Here is a 17,963-nt window from a genome sequence, read left to right on the forward strand (position 1 = left end):
GCAGAGATACTATTTTACTATTTACTCTTTTCCTACCAGATGTATTTGCCAAGTAAGAGCATTTCTTCTGGTAATAATTAAAAGAAAATGTTTATGAAAGTGTTTCCAATGAAAGCGTTGGAGAAGTTAAACCATGGAAAGAATTATTACACACTCTTCCAGGCAGTGGTGGCTGGAAGATCATTTTCCCCTTCTAGCAACAATTCTTTGGGAACATCAAATTCACAATGCATGATACCACAGCTGGACACTGAACATGGGAAGGAACAAAAAGATCTCTTGGTTCCATCAACAGCCCCTCACGAACAACTCCCACAACTCTTATCTCCAGACCTTCATAACTTGCTTAGTGTTATTTTTGACACTCGCAATTAGCAAGCACATGACAGCTAACAGCCATTTCCCCAGCCATTTCCTCATCAGGCACCAGGATCATCCATGAACTTCATACAGGCATCTTTACTTCTCTGTACTAAGAAGGAAGAGACATTCTTCTCTAGTTCTGCTTCAGAAGAGGAATATCAAAATTCTAAAAGTGAAAGGGAAGCAGTTCTGCAGGAAAGAACAGGTCAGCAAACAGCGTGGAACAGGAACGATGGAGTAAAACTACAAAGCCCTGCCAAACTGTAACTCGAGCCAACAGCAGCTCCGCTTCTTCCACATCCTGCTCCAACTGGAACACTGAGCAATGATCCTCTGTAGCAATATATCAATATATTCCTCAATATATGTCTTGGTTCCTTCAACAGTCCTTCACAAACGGCTCCCACAATTCTCATCTCAACCCTTGTCAACTTCCATGGGTCTTTGACCCTCAGAATATACAAGCACATGATGTCAAAGATGAGTTGTGTAGAACATTTCTCTTCATCACGTTTGCTCCGATGAAAACTCGCATTATTGGACTGATAAGTACATGATTCGATTTTTCATTAAGAATATCACAGCCATCTCCAAACACAGTGGAAAAACATTCAACTGGAATAACAGGTCTTCCAGGGAAAGTGGACCTCTCATTGCATGATACTATAGTTAGACACAGAGTAGAAAAAAGAGTAAACATATCCTTTCATTCATTCAACAGCCCCTCATGAATGCTTCCCACAACTCTACAAAGCTTCACAACCCCTCCAGGAGAGACTGAGTCAGGGAACTAGAATGCTAAACCACGATCCCCATGACACCTGCCTAGAGCGAGAGGCAGCAACACACAATGCGGTGGCAAATGAAATATTGCCTCCTTAATAAAGCAGCCTCCCGCCGCAGCAGACAAAAGGCAGAATCGAAAGGGCTGAGGAGCAGCAGAGGGCACCGCGGCGGAGCCGGTCCCGGCAGGGGCTCTCACTCACCGGGGCAGCGGCGGCGGGGAAGCGGCGGGCGGCGTCAGGGTCCTCGTCGAGCAGCGGCTCGGGCTCGGCGGGCGGCGGGCGGGCCGGCAGCGTGTCGCAGGCGCTGTCGGGTGACAAGCGGAGGCGGCTCTTGCGCGAGTCGGCGGTGAGCGACACCTCGTGCGAGTAGGAGCGCAGGAAGGCGCGCACGCCGTCGAGGCCCACGAAGGGCGAGCCCGGGACGGCGCGCAAGGCGCCGCTGCCCGGCGGCGGCAGCAGCTGCGAGCGGCGCCAGCGGCGCAGGCGCAGCGCCAGCAGCAGCAGCAGGAAGGCGAGGAAGAGGCAGGAGACGGCCGCCACGGCCACCACCAGCCACCGCGTCAGGCTGCCGGCCGGCTCGCCCGGCACGGCCGCCGCCGCGCTGCCCAGCTCCCACAGCAGCTCGGCCACGCTCTCGGCCAGCACCACCGTCAGCGTGGCCGTGGCCGACAGCGCCGGCCGCCCGTGGTCCTTCACCACCACCACCAGGCTGTGCCGCGACGCGTCGCGGGCCAGCGGCGAGCGCGCCGTGCGCACCTCGCCGCTGTGCGGCCCCACGCGGAACAGCCCCGGCTCCGTCGCCTTCCACAGCTCGTACGACAGCCACGCGTTCTGCCCCGCGTCCGCGTCCACCGCCACCACCTTGGCCACCAGCGAGCCGGGCTCCCACGACCGCGACGCCAGCTCCACGCCCGACCCCGCCCAGCCCGCGCCCGGGCCCGCGCCCGCGCCCGCCGGCGGCGGGTACAGCACCTGCGGCGCGTTGTCGTTCTCGTCCGCGATCTCCAGCCGCACCGACGCGTTGCTGCTCAGCGACGGCGACCCGCCGTCCTCCGCCCGCACCCACAGCCCCACCTCGCGCACCTCCTCGTAGTCGAACGAGCGCAGCGCGTACAGCGCGCCCGTCTCCGCCTCCAGCGACACGTACGACGACAGCGCCGCGCCCCGCACGCGGCCCTCGCACAGCCGGTACCGCACGCGCGCGTTCGCGCCCCAGTCCGCGTCCCGCGCCCGCACCCGCACCAGCAGCGCGCCCGCCGCGTTGTTCTCCCGCACGCGGGCGCTGTACCGCGCCTCCGAGAACACCGGCGCGTTGTCGTTCACGTCCAGCACCCGCAGCCGCAGCACCGCGCTGCTCCACCGCGGCGGCGACCCGCCGTCCGTCGCCCGCACCGTCACGTTGTACTCCGACACCTCCTCCCGGTCCAGCTCCCGCGATGTCACCACGCTGTAGTATTCTTTAAAGGAGTCCTCGAGACGGAACGGGACGCCCCCATCCAGCGTGCAGCGCACCTCGCCGTTAGGTCCTGAGTCCCGGTCCTGGACGTGCAGCAGGGCCACCACCGTCCCCGCTGGGGCGTCCTCGGAGATCTCGGTCTGCTGAGAAGTCACTGACAGTTCCGGCGCATTGTCATTCACATCTGTCACAGTGATTGCTACTTTGGCTGTGTCAAAAAGTCCACCACCGTCCCGTGCCTGCACCTCTAGTTCATAGAAGTCACCTTCCTCAAAGTCCACGTTCTGCAACAGTGTGATCGCACCCATCTGAGAATCCAGATGGAATATGTGGGACGCGACATTCTTCGTTTTCTTAATTGTATATTTCACGTGACCATTAGTCCCCTCGTCGGGGTCGGTGGCCGTGAGGGTGACGAGGGTGGAGCCCACGGGCACGTCCTCCGGCACACGCACCGCGTACTCCGCCTGGCTGAACACGGGCGCGTTGTCGTTGGCGTCCAGCACGGCCACGCGGAGCCGCGCCGTGCCCGTCCGGGATGGCTCGCCGCCGTCCGTCGCCCTCAGCACCAGCTCGTACGACGCCGCCTCCTCCCGGTCCAGCGCCTTGGCCAGCACCAGCTCGGGACGCTCAGCCCCGCCGGGACCCGCCTGCACCGACAGCGAGAAGTGATCGTCGCCGCTCAGCTCGTAGCTCTGCACGGAATTCCGCCCCAAGTCGGGGTCGAGAGCCTCGGGCAGAGGAAAATGCGAACCTGGGGCTGTCGTCTCGGTTATTCTCTCCTCCAGTTCCACATCTTCGAAGCTGGGGGCATTGTCGTTAATGTCCGTGATTTCCACTTCGATTCCATAAACTTGCATTTCTCCTTCCACTATCACCTCACAGCGCAGCACGCATTTCTCCTGCAGCCGGCACAGCTGCTCCCTGTCGATCCTCTCCGCCGTCACTAAATGTCCCGTCTTCCCGTGCAGGGACAAATACTGCGTCCTGCCTCTGTCCAAGAGACGGACCCCGCGTTCGCGGAGCGCCGGCACCTGCAGCGCCAGGTCCTTGGCCACGTCGCCCACGAAGGAGCCCTTGGGCATCTCCTCGGGCACCGAGTAGCGCAGCTGCCCCCACGCCGCCTCCCACGCCGCCCCCAGCACGCACCACAGCAGCGCTCGCTCCCGCCGGCCCCAGCGCCTCCCCGCCGCCCGCATCGCCGCCGCCGCCCCGCACACACCGCCCCGCCGCCGAGCCACAGCCCGCTCCGCCTCAGCCCTCCGGCTCCGCACCGCCGCTGCCGCCCGCTGCCGCCCGCTGCCGCCCGCTGCCGCCGGCCCCTCCGCCTCGCTGCACCGCGGCTCCGCACCGCGGGGACGCTCGCAGCCCGCCCGCCCGCCGAGCCAGCCCCCAGCCAGCCAGCGAGCCGCGCCGCAGCGGGCGGGGCTGCCTCCACCGCTCCCACCTCCCGACCGCTCCTCCTCGGTCAACAGCGGCGCCCGCAGCCTCCTCCCGGCACTGCACGCACCCAGCGCTGCCCCGCAAACACCCCTCGGCTCCGGCCGCATCGAGAGAGAAAAACATCACCTGCCAGATACCGAGAGCCCTGTCCCGTCAGTCCCAAAGCGGAATCCCCACCAGGAATTCCACCTCCAAATTAAGTGCTCCACCACCATCGCCTGAGATCAGATATTTAAAGGCTGAGGAAGGTGCTGTCAATACCCACAAAGGGAAACAACGAGTCTCAGGCAATGCCGAAGGAGCAGTTAATTTTATTTTGGAACGGGATGATTGCAATTATATGCTTGTGTAACGCCACAGAACTAGTGGCTACAGCATTAAAATCTTGAAAGCTCAATGTGTGATTTCCTTCCACAAGAATTCCTATTTCACATTGTTTATATACATTTATAGTTATGCAAGTAGCCCAACAGCCTGAACGACCGTGAAAAGGCTTCGATTGTCTTAAAAATGACGGTGCAAGACGCTGCTGTTTACCTGTAAAGCATTTATCTGATCCTTGAATCACCATGTTGCGAGGAAACCATCTGTAACTTCTTGCGTAGAATATTATGAGTCGTATCCCATCAGTCCGGAATTTGAATCCCACCGGCTTTTGTAGCAATCCGGCTTCAATGACTTTTTCCCTCACCCTTTCTGTAGATCAAAACAGCACCACACGACCACACTAATTCCCCACATCCCTACCAAAAAGCAAAGCAGCACTGGAGATCACCCCTCAAACGCAGCCTAGTGATTTACTGCATGAGTAAAGACACCTATGAATGGCCGTGAATGTGAAGTAAAATATTTCTTCTTTTTGAAGGTGCAGAATATTAAGAGGAATTTGCGATATTGTGTAAAACCTTGCTTGAATAGCTGGTAGAAGGGCAGCGAAAGAAAACGGGCTCTGACGTGCAAACCGTTACATGCACGCACACACACAAGAGCTATGGGCGTCATTAACCTAAGCACCCGTAAAGAGGTGCCCTCGGCAGGTAAAAGGAACACTCACGAAGGGGGAACCATCTGTAAATTCTCCTTTCATGGAGCCACATACACGTTTTCCCTCAGAGTCTGATATCGAAAAGGCATTTACACAGGAGTTTGTATCCAGCTATAAACCGTTCCCGCGCGACCACGGGCGCGTTGTCGTTGGCGTCGGTGACGTCGATGCAGAGCTGGGCGGTGCCGCCCGGCACCACAAGCCCAGCAGCAAGGCGGCCAGCAGCGCTCGCCCCGCTGCTCGCCGCCGCCTCTGCCCGCTCGCCACGCTCGCCAACGCTCGCCGCGCTCCTCCCTCCCTCTCGCCGCCCCGAGCGCAGGGGCCGCCGCAGGACAGCGAGCTCGGCGCCGCCTCTCGCCGCTGCTGCCCGCGCCGCTGCCGCTCGGGACGGCGCCGGGAGAGCCCCCAGACGGCGGGGACAGACGCAGCCGCGCTCCGCTCCCCGCGCTCCTCTCCGCAATCTCGGCAGCTGCCGGGAGTCGGCGACATCGGCCACCGAAGAGCGGATTCCTCCTTAGCTCGGCCGGTTTGCTCGCACCCGCCGAAAGGCGAACCAAGCAGCTCGGCTCGGCACTGGAAACCGAGAATCCGGACGGGAAACGCGTTACCGAGCGGCGGGGAGAGCGCAGCCTTTGTGCCGCAAAGCACAGGTGAGTGCGGGTGAGTACGAGCGGCTTACACTGTGCAGGGCGGGTCTGACGTATTCCAACAGCTTCTGCTATCGCTGCGGGTTGCTCTGTTGTTTCATTTCTATGAGCTCGGAAAAGCAGCAGCTCTGCTAGGGAGACGCTGCTGTACAAAGGAAGCACCGAAGTCGTCATTTCATTGGAGGAGAGTCCTGGAATATCCATTTCAATCTACATCCTGCTCAGAATGACTGAGAGTCGAACCCTATTGTCTACAACAGCCGAATCTCTATACGCTCCCAGTGTCGATCTTCAGATCACAAAGATCATCACAACCTCTGGCTCTATTACTTGGCAAACAGACTTTCTCCCCCCACCCCAAACTGCTTCCTTCAGTGAATCGAGTAAGTAAGTAGAGATGTAAAAGCGTTGGTTGGACAGCTAAGAGGTACCCATGCACCCAGGATAATTCACTTAACCATTACGTTATTCTGATAACTGCAAAGAGCAGTGCTATACTCCTCCGTCAGCTACCTTTCCCAGGGCAGACAGACACTTGCAGAAAAAAAGACGGCAAACGAAGTTACGAGTAGAAAAGCCAGAGGGGAACAGTGGGGAAGGAATTTCCCCATGGCACAAACACAGCGACTTTTACTTTGCATCCACAACTCACATTACAATGCAGACACGGCTTGGCCTGAAAATGGACAGGATAAAAGCCTCTTGAGTGCAACGACTGTGAAGAAAAGATCCTCCTCACTGCCTGTTTGTACGATAACACCGCCTCTCAGCAACACTCACGGGAAATCGCCCAGTGCAAGACTCTGCAGAGAAGACTCGGCAGCCAAACCCTGGTTCAGCACCATGGACAGGGCAGGGCACGTTAGGACCCCTGAATCGATGCAAGATCCACAGAGACCACGAGAGCGGAAACTACAGGTACAGCAGATGTTCCTAAAGCTCTTATTGCTACAGAAGACGCTGTGGATGACTAATGTGCCCATTCACAGGGTGCTGGCGATAGCTCAGTACCCGCTTATGCCACACTCACTACTCCCTCTAAAGATTCAAACGTGCACATTTGCACTCAGTTTATCCTTCACATGTTTTTTCCTCGGTGGCAGTTATTAGCAAACGATCACTTGGCCACAAAGTGCTGTGAGAACAGGCCTCTCCTTTCCAGCAGGACCATTCTGACAAAGAGGTAGCCTCACTCTGCTTAACATGGAGAGAAAGACAGGAGGGGACACTACATATACTTATTAGGTATTTACACAGAATCTTGCCTTTCCTCAACGTTTGTGAACACATTACTGAGGAACTCCTTACATGCATATCAATTTGGACAACAGCACAGCACGGCAGGTGCCATGTGTTCACAGGGCCCAGGCTGCTCGGCAGCGCTGGGGCTGCGCCCGCTGCCAAGGTTTCGCTCCCGTGGCAAGCTGGAAGCTCACAAACTCTGCTCGCTGCTGCTCCAATTGCGCTGGACACCGAGATGCAGTGCTCAGTAGCATTAGAGCATGTCGTCGAGTCGAGGGGTACATTCGGCAGCAAATATTGGGGGAGTATAATCACGAAAATCAGCTTCTGTTAATAAAATCATGGGAGAACTGTACGAGTAAGAGAGGATATCAGAGCTAGGGAAGAAGGGAAGACTTAAGAGCTTCTTAGCACTGTCAGGTCTTATTAATTCTGCTCTCCTCAGCTGTTATGAGCAATAAGAAGGAACTTTTAGGTCATCTTTTATGACATCTCCTTGAGTCACACTGAGTAGACTACAGCAAATATTTGTGACAGGGAAAATAAATAAAATAATATGTTCTGCTGCTCATAACACCAAGAGGGAATAACATTTCCTAGGCCAAACATTGTGCAGAACGAAATCCAGAGGTGAGGTACTTCATTACACAATGAATGGGCTTAGGCTTAGTAAGCTGGGAAATTATCATCCTTTTTCTGTATCATCACACAAAGAGCTCCTCTGTCTTCTCTCCAACTCCAAACACCTTCATATATCCTTGTGATCTTCTCATAACTGGCAAAAATATATTAGAACAGTATAATGTATCACAGTCACACCTGGAAAGGAGGTGTGATCACCATCATTCTGAGAAGGGGCCTGGGCTGATCGGCGGGGATGGGGCTACGCCTGCCGCTGCGTCTTTGCACCCATAGCACACGGGAAGCACACAGGCTCTGCCCACTGCCACTCCAAGAGTGCTGGATGCCGAGAGTGCTCATGCACTCTTCCAGAGAATTCAGAGAGACGTGAATTCTACCTACAATAGGCTTTAATCACCTCTCCCTACCAAAACCACAATACCGATATAACCTCACATCTCATGCCTTCCACAAAAACTGCAGGAACACCAAGAGGCAATAACACCCAATGCATGGCTAAACCAAGTTATGACATTTCTTAAATCAAACCAAAATACACAGAAATCAGAAAGAGGAAAAAATCAGACCAGGAATGCAAGGAACCATTAAAAGAGAAATGATTGTCAGAGAAACTCACCTCAAAGTCTTCTCGGTCTTCCCTCTAGCGGTTGAGGTACCAGTGTACCTACAAATGACTGAGAAGAATTGTGACCCTAAAGCCTTCCTCTGGCCTGCTTAGTAAGGATTTCACTTTAAGAAACAGCCATCAGCTCTCATCAGTTTTTCTACGTAGCCTGCTCATGAAGCCATAAGTCTAAGAACCTTCTCAGAGGCCTCTTTCTCAAGCCAAGTTCTCTTTGGCTGCTTTCAGGTGGCTGAGAGCTTGCCAACTGAAGTGTTTCATGGCAAACAACACTCACAGTTTCAAAGGCAAAAGTACTGACCAGAAATGGCAAAAAGGAACAATGACCTTCCAGAAGAAGTCCACAGGAAACACGCACACGAGCTCACACCAAAGACCTCAGTCACAGATCTTCAATGTAACCTCTTTGGACAATGCAGCAGGGGAAATGCATTGAACCACAACTGCGGGTCTCATAGAAAAATGAGGACAAACAGAACCTTTAAACCCATCTTGTAGTCATTTCAAATTATACCCCAGCAAATTTTTCACCTGGCCTGTCTCTGAGCAGAAAGGTTTTCTTCACCTTGCCCAAAAATTATGTAATAGGAATGCGACCTCTGAAGAAAGACATTTATGAAAGAAAAGTTGCAACACACAATTTCTCCTTATCTGAAAACAAGTATCACCACATGGATGTGTGCAGAGAGATTTTTCTGTACTTACCAGGAATTGAAAGACATGTACAATGTTCACAAGGCATAAGGAATGTGCGGCTCTGATAAATACACAGTCATCAAATGATCAACTCAAAGATACCATTGCCTTTCTTCAGCACATTGAGCAACTTGGAAAATACATGATGTGAAAATGTTAATATAAAGTTCATGTCTTTCGTCAATAACAATCATTCACTGGAAACATCATCCAACAGGAAAGCAAAACGATGAACCCACAACTTGGCCAGCTGGAGTCTGAGAAGTGTGATCACAGAATCATAGAATAGTTAGGATTGGGAGGGACCTTAAAGATCATCTAGTTCCAACCTCCCTGTCCTGGGCAGGGACATCGCACTAGATCAGGTTACCCAACGCCCCATCCAACCTGGACTTCAAAACCTCCAGGGATGGGGCATCTACTACCTCCCTTGGTAGCCTGTTCCAGTGTCTCACTACTCTCATGGTGAAGAAATTCTTCTTAACGTCTAATCTAAAGCTGCCCTTCTCCAGTTTATATCCATTCCATCTTTGTAGCCCTCCCCTGGACCTGTTCCAACAGCTCCATGTCCTTCTAATGTTAAGGACTCCTGAACTGGACACAGTACTCCAGATGAGGTCTCGCAAGAGAGGAATAGAAGGGTAGAATCACTTCCCTCAACCTCCTGGCCACGCTCCTTTTGATGCAGCCCAGGATATGGTTGGTCTTCTGGGCTGTGAGCACATATTGCTGGCTCACGTCAAGCTTCACATCAACCACCACCCCCAAGTCCTTCTTGCCAGCCAGCTCTAAATCACATCATGTACTGAAAATGGGGATTGCCCCAACCCAGGTGCAGGACCTTGCACTTGGCCCTGTTGAACCTCATGAGGTTCTCAGAGGCCCGCTTCTCCAGCCTGTCCAGGTCTCGACCTCTCAGTGAGGCAAATGCATCACTTAGCTTGGTGTCATCTGCAAACTTGCTGAGGGTGCACTCAATCTTGCTGTCAATATCATTGATGAAGATATTAAACAGCACTGGTCCCAGTACAGACCCCTGAGGGACACCACTAGTCACAGAACTCCATCTGGACTTTAAGCCATTGACCACTACTCTCTGAATAAGACTCTCCAACCAGTTTCTTATCCACCGTGCCATCCACCCATCAAATCCATATCTCTCCAATTTAGAGAGAAGGATACGATATGCAGTGCTAGGTACCGTTAAAGCATCTCCTAGAATCACAAAGAACATTCAGCAGTAAATATTTGGGGAGTATAATCAAGATACCCAGCTGCTCATAAGGAAATCGAGTGGGAATTGGAAGAGCAAGAAACGACTGTAGAGCCAGGGAAGACTTGAAGAGCTTTTAGCATTGTCAGGTCTTTTCAATTCTGCTGGGACACAGAATTTGCACCTGGGATGAACAATAAGAAGGAACTTTTATGTCATCTCCTTGAGTTACAGTGAACAAACTGAAGAAAACATTTCTGAAAGAAAGGGAACCCCAAACTTCACCATTCCATTGAGGACCCGAGATGGAGCTATACATCGTGACAACAAAAAGGCAGGAGCCAGAAACCTACAGAACCTACAGAAATGAATGGATCAGATGCAATAATATGTCTAGGCCATATACATTGAGCGGAAGGAATTGAAACTGCATGAAACCACAACTATGGGCCTAGTGGATGAACTATGATGAGAATCATCTTCTATGATCCCCCCATGCTGGCAGAGCTTCTACGAGTCCTCTCCAGCCCTATACAACTTGCAGGTTTGATTCTGATCATCGTAACTGCAAAAACATATCACAACAGTAAAATGCACAACGATCACACCAAGCAGTCTCTCACCAGCATTTGGGAAAGAAGTAGAAGGATTGTAAAGCACATGAATGATAACTGTCTGAACTAAAAGAGGAGCACTCATTCCACTGACACTGGATAATATAAAACCATCAGCTTTAGTGGAATTCCTTCTCCTATTTTAGCACACGCACTGTTCCATGGAGGTATGATTTCTTTGGATATCAGATTGTATTTTCTCTCCCTACCAAAACCAGAACACTAATATAGCCTCATATCTCCTGATTTCCACAAATACTGCAAGAGGAGCAAGAGTTCATAACACACAACACATGGCTAAACAAAGATATGACATTCCTTATAACTACATCACAACACATAAAACCAAGAGAGAAACATCGGACCAGGAATGCAAGGCACCATAAAAAGAGAAATTATTGTCAGAGAAACTCACTGGGAAGTCTTCTCCATCTTCACTGCAGGTGTTGAAGTTCATCTCCAGAGTACCTGCAAATTACTGAGCTTACAAGCACATGTGCAACCCTCAACTCTTCCTCTGGAGTACACAGTAAGGATGTCATTTCAAGAAACAGCTGTCAGCTCTCATCAGTTTTTCTTACTATGTGTCCTGCTCATCAAGCTGCAAGTGTAAACACTTTCTATCAGAGGTCTCTTTCTCAAGCCAAGTCACCTCAGACTGCTTCCAGGCAGCTGAGAGCTTGCCCAGGGAAGTGAGTATTTGCTGCAAAACAACAATCCCAGTTTCAAAGGTAAAAGCACTGTCTAGAGATGGGGAAAAGGGAGCATGACTTTCCAGGAAACAAAGCATCAGGCTTGACATGAAACTATTGCTCAGCCAAAACCAACTATTGTCCTTGTTCAAAGCCAGACTCTCACCCTCCTTCCTCTGTATTCATAGACTTCAGTCACATTCAGTGACCTTTTAGGGAAACAGGAGTCTATCAAAGTCTCTGTTAGCAGATGAACATATTCAAGCTATGGATAGAAACTGCTTCCCCAGCCCAACAATTCCAAGATATCTCTTCATGGTTTAAGTGTTACCAGCCACAAAGCAGACCAGCTTCAGACCATATTGATAATGGGAAACTGGCAGAAGTGAAGGAACTGGAGCTTAACATATTAGATTGTGTCCGGTAAGGAACGTACACAAGAAAGGTACCAGGCTGGGAAAAAGGCCATGGTAGATACTCAGAATTGCTCATACACCAAAGACCACATCCACAGCTCCTCAGTGTAATCTCTCCGGACAATACAACAGGGACAAGGCATAGAACCACAGATGTAGGCCTCATAGAACAACTAGGACAAACAGAACATTTAAACCTATCTTGTAGTCACTTCAAATTATACCACAGCAAACACTTTCATCTGGCTTGTCTCTAGACAGAAAGTTTCTTTTACCTTGCCCAAATACTACATAATGCCTCTGAATGGAATGTTGCTCACATAATTTCTCATTATCTCAGAGCAAGGATCACAACACACCTGCATACAAAGAAATTTCTCTGCTCGTAACAAGAATTCAAAGACTCGTACTAGGTTCTCAAGGCCATAAGTGATGTGCGACTCTGGTAAAAGCTCAGTCATCAAAGAATCATCTCAAAGACAGCTTTGTCTTTCTTTGGCACATCGCGCAGTTTGGATGATACATGATGTGCAAATCTTAATCTGAAGTGTGCACCAATGCTCAATAAGGACCATTCATGGCAAATGTCTCTCAACAGGAAAGCAAAGTGATGGACACGCAACTTGGCAATTTGGAAGCTGTGTGCTGTGATATCCCAAACTAGGAAACCTTCAGACTCCTTTTCTGTAGTCCAGCATTGAAGGCTGGTGTAAAGTCAGACTCTGTTTATCTATTTGCCTTAAGCATTTTTTCTGAGGACAACCCACTTGTGGCACCAGCTTGCCTGTGGTGCCGAGGTTCAGTGGGGGGCAGTGCAGGAGCAGGCACAGCTCTTCCTCACTTGGGTGAAGTTGGGGGGCAGAGGTGGCTTTGGTTGGGGGAGGGGATGCAGCCGTTGCTGCTGTCCCTGCTACCCCTCCACCTGCTGGCTTCTGGGGCCTGTCAAAAAGACACAGGCTGATGGGGGTCAGACTGGCCTTATAAAAGGACTTTCAAGGAACCAGGGGAGCAGTCTCACTCTCAGCTCCATGCTCGCTCTCACTCAAAAACTTCGATCGGACCAGCCTGGACCATGCGGCCTGGACCACGTGTTCCCCAAGATCATCTGCTGCCTTCGATGTGGGGATTTCTTTCCTTCACTCTCTTTCTTTATCTCTCTCCCCCATTTCCTTATGGTGTGCGTGTTGGATCACATCCGAGGGACCTGGGTTGGTTTTGGGGATTCATTTCTGTAACTTTGGGTGGTTGCACTCCCCTGTGCCCCGGCATCTTGGTGTGTTTAAGCTTGCTGGAGCCAGAAATAAATACTGTTTTGATATTCACCCTGGGAGTGAACTTATTGGCCTCTGGATCGCCGCACAGGTAAATGAATCCAATTCCACCCCCAGTCAGGGCTGGACACGAGCATGTGGCTCGTGGGTCCGAGTTGTCACAGCTGGGAAGTAACAGAAGTAGCAGAACATGTCTCTACCAGTATCTTCCCACACACAGCAGACTAAGGACTCCCATCAAAGCCTTCACAGACTGCATGCTTCACATTCATCTTCATGATCAGCAGACAGAATCTGCTCAAACAAAAGCTGCAAAGACAACTCCTCCTAAGCAGGTGGAACATTTGGCTTCTCACCATGTGCACGTGTCAAGCAAGAGCATTTCATCCAGTGACATTCATGAAAAAACACCATGAGAATCTTGCAGTGCATGTCCCAAAGCTCCCGTTATGGCATCTGTCATAAGAACATAATTAAAGTGATACGTAAAAACATCACAACAACCTGCAAACACAGAGGAAGAACATCCCAGTACAGCTGGAGTAATATTTCTATGGCCCAACTTCTTTGGGAAGGAGAAACTCACATTGACTGATCCTGCAAGTGGACACTGATCAGGGAGAAGAACAAACCACATCACCTGGGTTCTTCACCTGGGTTCACATGAAGAACTCTCAGGACACTCTTCCCCATTCCTTCAAGGCTTGCATGATGTTCTTTGACCTTCAGAATTTGCAAGCACCTGACCTCAAACAGCCAGTTCAGCAGGCCATTTCACTTCATCATTTGCAGACAGATTTCATCAAAAGGAAAGCTACAAAAACTACAAGCCCTGCCAAATTGTAAGTCTAGCCAGCAGCAGCCCCATATCTTATACATCCCGCTCCAGCTTGAACACCGGGCAAGGATCCTCAGTAATACAGTGCTAAACAAGGCTTTGAATCCTTCGTAAACCATCCTCCCCAGGCTACAGACAGAAGGCGGAGGGAAAAGTGCAGGGGAGCGGCAGAGGGCAGCGCGGTGGACTAAGGAGGAGTAAAAGGAAAAGAAGAGAACCCTTCCAACCAGAATCAGTTTGAAATGATTACTGCTCGGTTATACCACACTCGCTACTTTCTAAATAAATTAAAAACCACTGAAGACAGGGCTCATTTTCTTCTTCACAAACTTCTTATTAGCAAACTATCGCCCTGGTCACCACAGGGGAGCGGCAGCGACCTCTCATTGCATGATACTACAGTCAGACACAGACTAGAGAAAGGAGTAAACATATCCCTTCGTTCATTCAAGAGCTCCTCAAAAACGGTTCCCAAGGCTCTCCAGACCTTCACAACTTCTCCAGAAGACAACAGGTCAGGGAACTAGAACGCTAACCCAGGATGCCCACGTCACCTGCCTGGAGCGATAGGCAGCAACACACAGCGCGGAGACAAACGAGATATTGCCTTCTTTACAAAGCAGCCTCCCCACGCAGGAGATAGAAGGCAGCCGCGAAAGGGCGGAGGATGTAAGATCAATTGCTGATAGGCACGTGCGAGCAGATCATGGTACAAAATAAGCAAGAAGTCGGCATCAAAACTAGGAAGCATTAACGCGTCGTGGAAAGTGATAAAGGGATCGTTACCGTCCCCTTTAAAGTTGATGACATCCTACTTACTCAGCTTGGCTGTCGGAACGATACCTGACTCTGCAAATAACACAAACCTACATTTCCTAATAATGAAAGATATCCATTTGTAAAACCGGAATCGCATATGTCAGAGGACTAAATGAGAAACGACCTGGAGCGTGATAAACACCCGTCTGAATTAAACTCAGACTAACAGCAGCCCCACTTCTCCTGACACACATCGACTGTGACACTGAGCAACCTCGTCACCTGGGCGGCAGAACAGCAACAGGTGAAAACGAAATTTCTCATTATCCCGTACTCGCTACTTTGTAGAGAAACAAAACACCACGGGAGACAGTGCTTAATTTCCCTTTCACAAACTTCTTCCACTGTTGGAGTTCTTAGGAAAAAACCGCCCTGGTCACCCCAGGGAAGCAGCAGAGGGCACCGCGGCGGAGCCGGTCCCGGCAGGGGCTCTCACTCACCGGGGCAGCGGCGGCGGGGAAGCGGCGGGCGGCGTCAGGGTCCTCGTCGAGCAGCGGCTCGGGCTCGGCGGGCGGCGGGCGGGCCGGCAGCGTGTCGCAGGCGCTGTCGGGCGACAAGCGGAGGCGGCTCTTGCGCGAGTCGGCGGTGAGCGACACCTCGTGCGAGTAGGAGCGCAGGAAGGCGCGCACGCCGTCGAGGCCCACGAAGGGCGAGCCCGGGACGGCGCGCAAGGCGCCGCTGCCCGGCGGCGGCAGCAGCTGCGAGCGGCGCCAGCGGCGCAGGCGCAGCGCCAGCAGCAGCAGCAGGAAGGCGAGGAAGAGGCAGGAGACGGCCGCCACGGCCACCACCAGCCACCGCGTCAGGCTGCCGGCCGGCTCGCCCGGCACGGCCGCCGCCGCGCTGCCCAGCTCCCACAGCAGCTCGGCCACGCTCTCGGCCAGCACCACCGTCAGCGTGGCCGTGGCCGACAGCGCCGGCCGCCCGTGGTCCTTCACCACCACCACCAGGCTGTGCCGCGACGCGTCGCGGGCCAGCGGCGAGCGCGCCGTGCGCACCTCGCCGCTGTGCGGCCCCACGCGGAACAGCCCCGGCTCCGTCGCCTTCCACAGCTCGTACGACAGCCACGCGTTCTGCCCCGCGTCCGCGTCCACCGCCACCACCTTGGCCACCAGCGAGCCGGGCTCCCACGACCGCGACGCCAGCTCCACGCCCGACCCCGCCCAGCCCGCGCCCGGGCCCGCGCCCGCGCCCGCCGGCGGCGGGTACAGCACCTGCGGCGCGTTGTCGTTCTCGTCCGCGATCTCCAGCCGCACCGACGCGTTGCTGCTCAGCGACGGCGACCCGCCGTCCTCCGCCCGCACCCACAGCCCCACCTCGCGCACCTCCTCGTAGTCGAACGAGCGCAGCGCGTACAGCGCGCCCGTCTCCGCCTCCAGCGACACGTACGACGACAGCGCCGCGCCCCGCACGCGGCCCTCGCACAGCCGGTACCGCACGCGCGCGTTCGCGCCCCAGTCCGCGTCCCGCGCCCGCACCCGCACCAGCAGCGCGCCCGCCGCGTTGTTCTCCCGCACGCGGGCGCTGTACCGCGCCTCCGAGAACACCGGCGCGTTGTCGTTCACGTCCAGCACCCGCAGACGCAGCACCGCGCTGCTCCACCGCGGCGGCGACCCGCCGTCCGTCGCCCGCACCGTCACGTTGTACTCCGACACCTCCTCCCGGTCCAGCTCCCGCGACGTCACCACGCTGTAGTAGCTGCCCCGCGAGCTCTGCAGGCGGAACGGGACCGCCCCGTCCAGGGAGCACCGCACCTCGCCGTTAGGTCCTGAGTCCCGGTCCTGGACGTGCAACAGGGCCACCACTGTCCCCGCCGGGGCGTCCTCGGAGATCTCGGTCTGCTGAGAAGACATTGAGAGTTCGGGCGCGTTGTCGTTCACGTCTGTTACTGTGACTGCAACTTTGGCTGTGTCAAAAAGACCACCACCATCTTCTGCTTGTATCTGCATTTCATAGTAGTCCCCTTCCTCGAAGTCCAGGTTACACAATAGCGTTATCGCTCCCGTCTCGCCGTCCAACAGGAAAACCTTCGAGGCTTTACCTGTCATTTTCTTCATCGAATATTTCACGTGCCCATTAGTCCCATCGTCGGGGTCGGTGGCCGTGAGGGTGACGAGGGTGGAGCCCACGGGCACGTCCTCCGGCACACGCACCGCGTACTCCGCCTGGCTGAACACGGGCGCGTTGTCGTTGGCGTCCAGCACGGCCACACGGAGCCGCGCCGTGCCCGTCCGGGATGGCTCACCGCCGTCCATCGCCCTCAGCACCAGCTCGTACGACGCCGCCTCCTCCCGGTCCAGCGCCTTGGCCAGCACCAGCTCGGGACGCTCAGCCCCGCCGGGACCCGCCTGCACCGACAGCGAGAAGTGATCGTCGCCGCTCAGCTCGTAGCTCTGCACGGAATTCCGCCCCAAGTCTGGGTCGAGAGCCTCGCGCAGGGGAAACCGCGACCCCGTGGCTGTCATCTCGCTCATTCTCAGCTCCGTTTCTGGCTCTTCGAAAGTCGGGGTGTTGTCGTTAATGTCCGTGATTCCTACTTCGATTTCGAAAATTTGCATTTCTCCCTCCACGATCACCTCACAGCGCAGCACGCATTGCTGCACATTCTCGCACAGCTGCTCCCTGTCGATCCTCTCCGCCGTCACTAAATGTCCCGTCTTCCCGTGCAGGGACAAATACTGCGTCCTGCCTCTGTCCAAGAGACGGACCCCGCGTTCGCGCAGCGCCGGCACCTGCAGCGCCAGGTCCTTGGCCACGTCGCCCACGAAGGAGCCCTTGGGCATCTCCTCGGGCACCGAGTAGCGCAGCTGCCCCCACGCCGCCTCCCACGCCGCCCCCAGCACGCACCACAGCAGCGCTCGCTCCCGCCGGCCCCAGCGCCTCCCCGCCGCCCGCATCGCCACCGCCGCCGCCCCGCACACACCGCCCCGCCGCCGAGCCACAGCCCGCTCCGCCTCAGCCCTCCGGCTCCGCACCGCCGCTGCCGCCCGCTGCCGCCGGCCCCTCCGCCTCGCTGCACCGCGGCTCCGCACCGCGGGGACGCTCGCAGCCCGCCCGCCCGCCCGCCGAGCCAGCCCCCAGCCAGCCAGCGAGCCGCGCCGCAGCGGGCGGGGCTGCCTCCACCGCTCCCACCTCCCGACCGCTCCTCCTCGGTCAACAGCG

The 17,963-nt window shown here is 54.4% G+C and overlaps 2 protein-coding genes across 3 annotated transcripts in view; both read right to left on the bottom strand.

Annotated features, from left to right (window-relative positions):
- LOC138727290 (protocadherin gamma-C5-like) overlaps window positions 1–17,963 on the bottom strand; it is a 218,939-nt gene that overhangs the window by 159,242 nt on the left and 41,734 nt on the right. The window lies entirely within an intron of this gene.
- On the bottom strand, window positions 1,242–17,844 carry LOC138727199 (protocadherin gamma-A10-like). The gene is made up of 2 exons (XM_069869490.1): window positions 17,744–17,844; window positions 1,242–3,851 (listed from the first exon to the last, which is right to left on the bottom strand). The coding sequence occupies exon 2, from the start codon at window positions 3,801–3,803 to the stop codon at window positions 1,242–1,244; it is 2,562 nt and encodes an 853-aa protein (XP_069725591.1). The 5' UTR covers window positions 3,804–3,851; window positions 17,744–17,844.

The sequence above is a fragment of the Phaenicophaeus curvirostris genome, chromosome 15, assembly GCF_032191515.1.
Source record: "Phaenicophaeus curvirostris isolate KB17595 chromosome 15, BPBGC_Pcur_1.0, whole genome shotgun sequence".
Taxonomy (NCBI): Eukaryota; Metazoa; Chordata; class Aves; order Cuculiformes; family Cuculidae; genus Phaenicophaeus; species Phaenicophaeus curvirostris.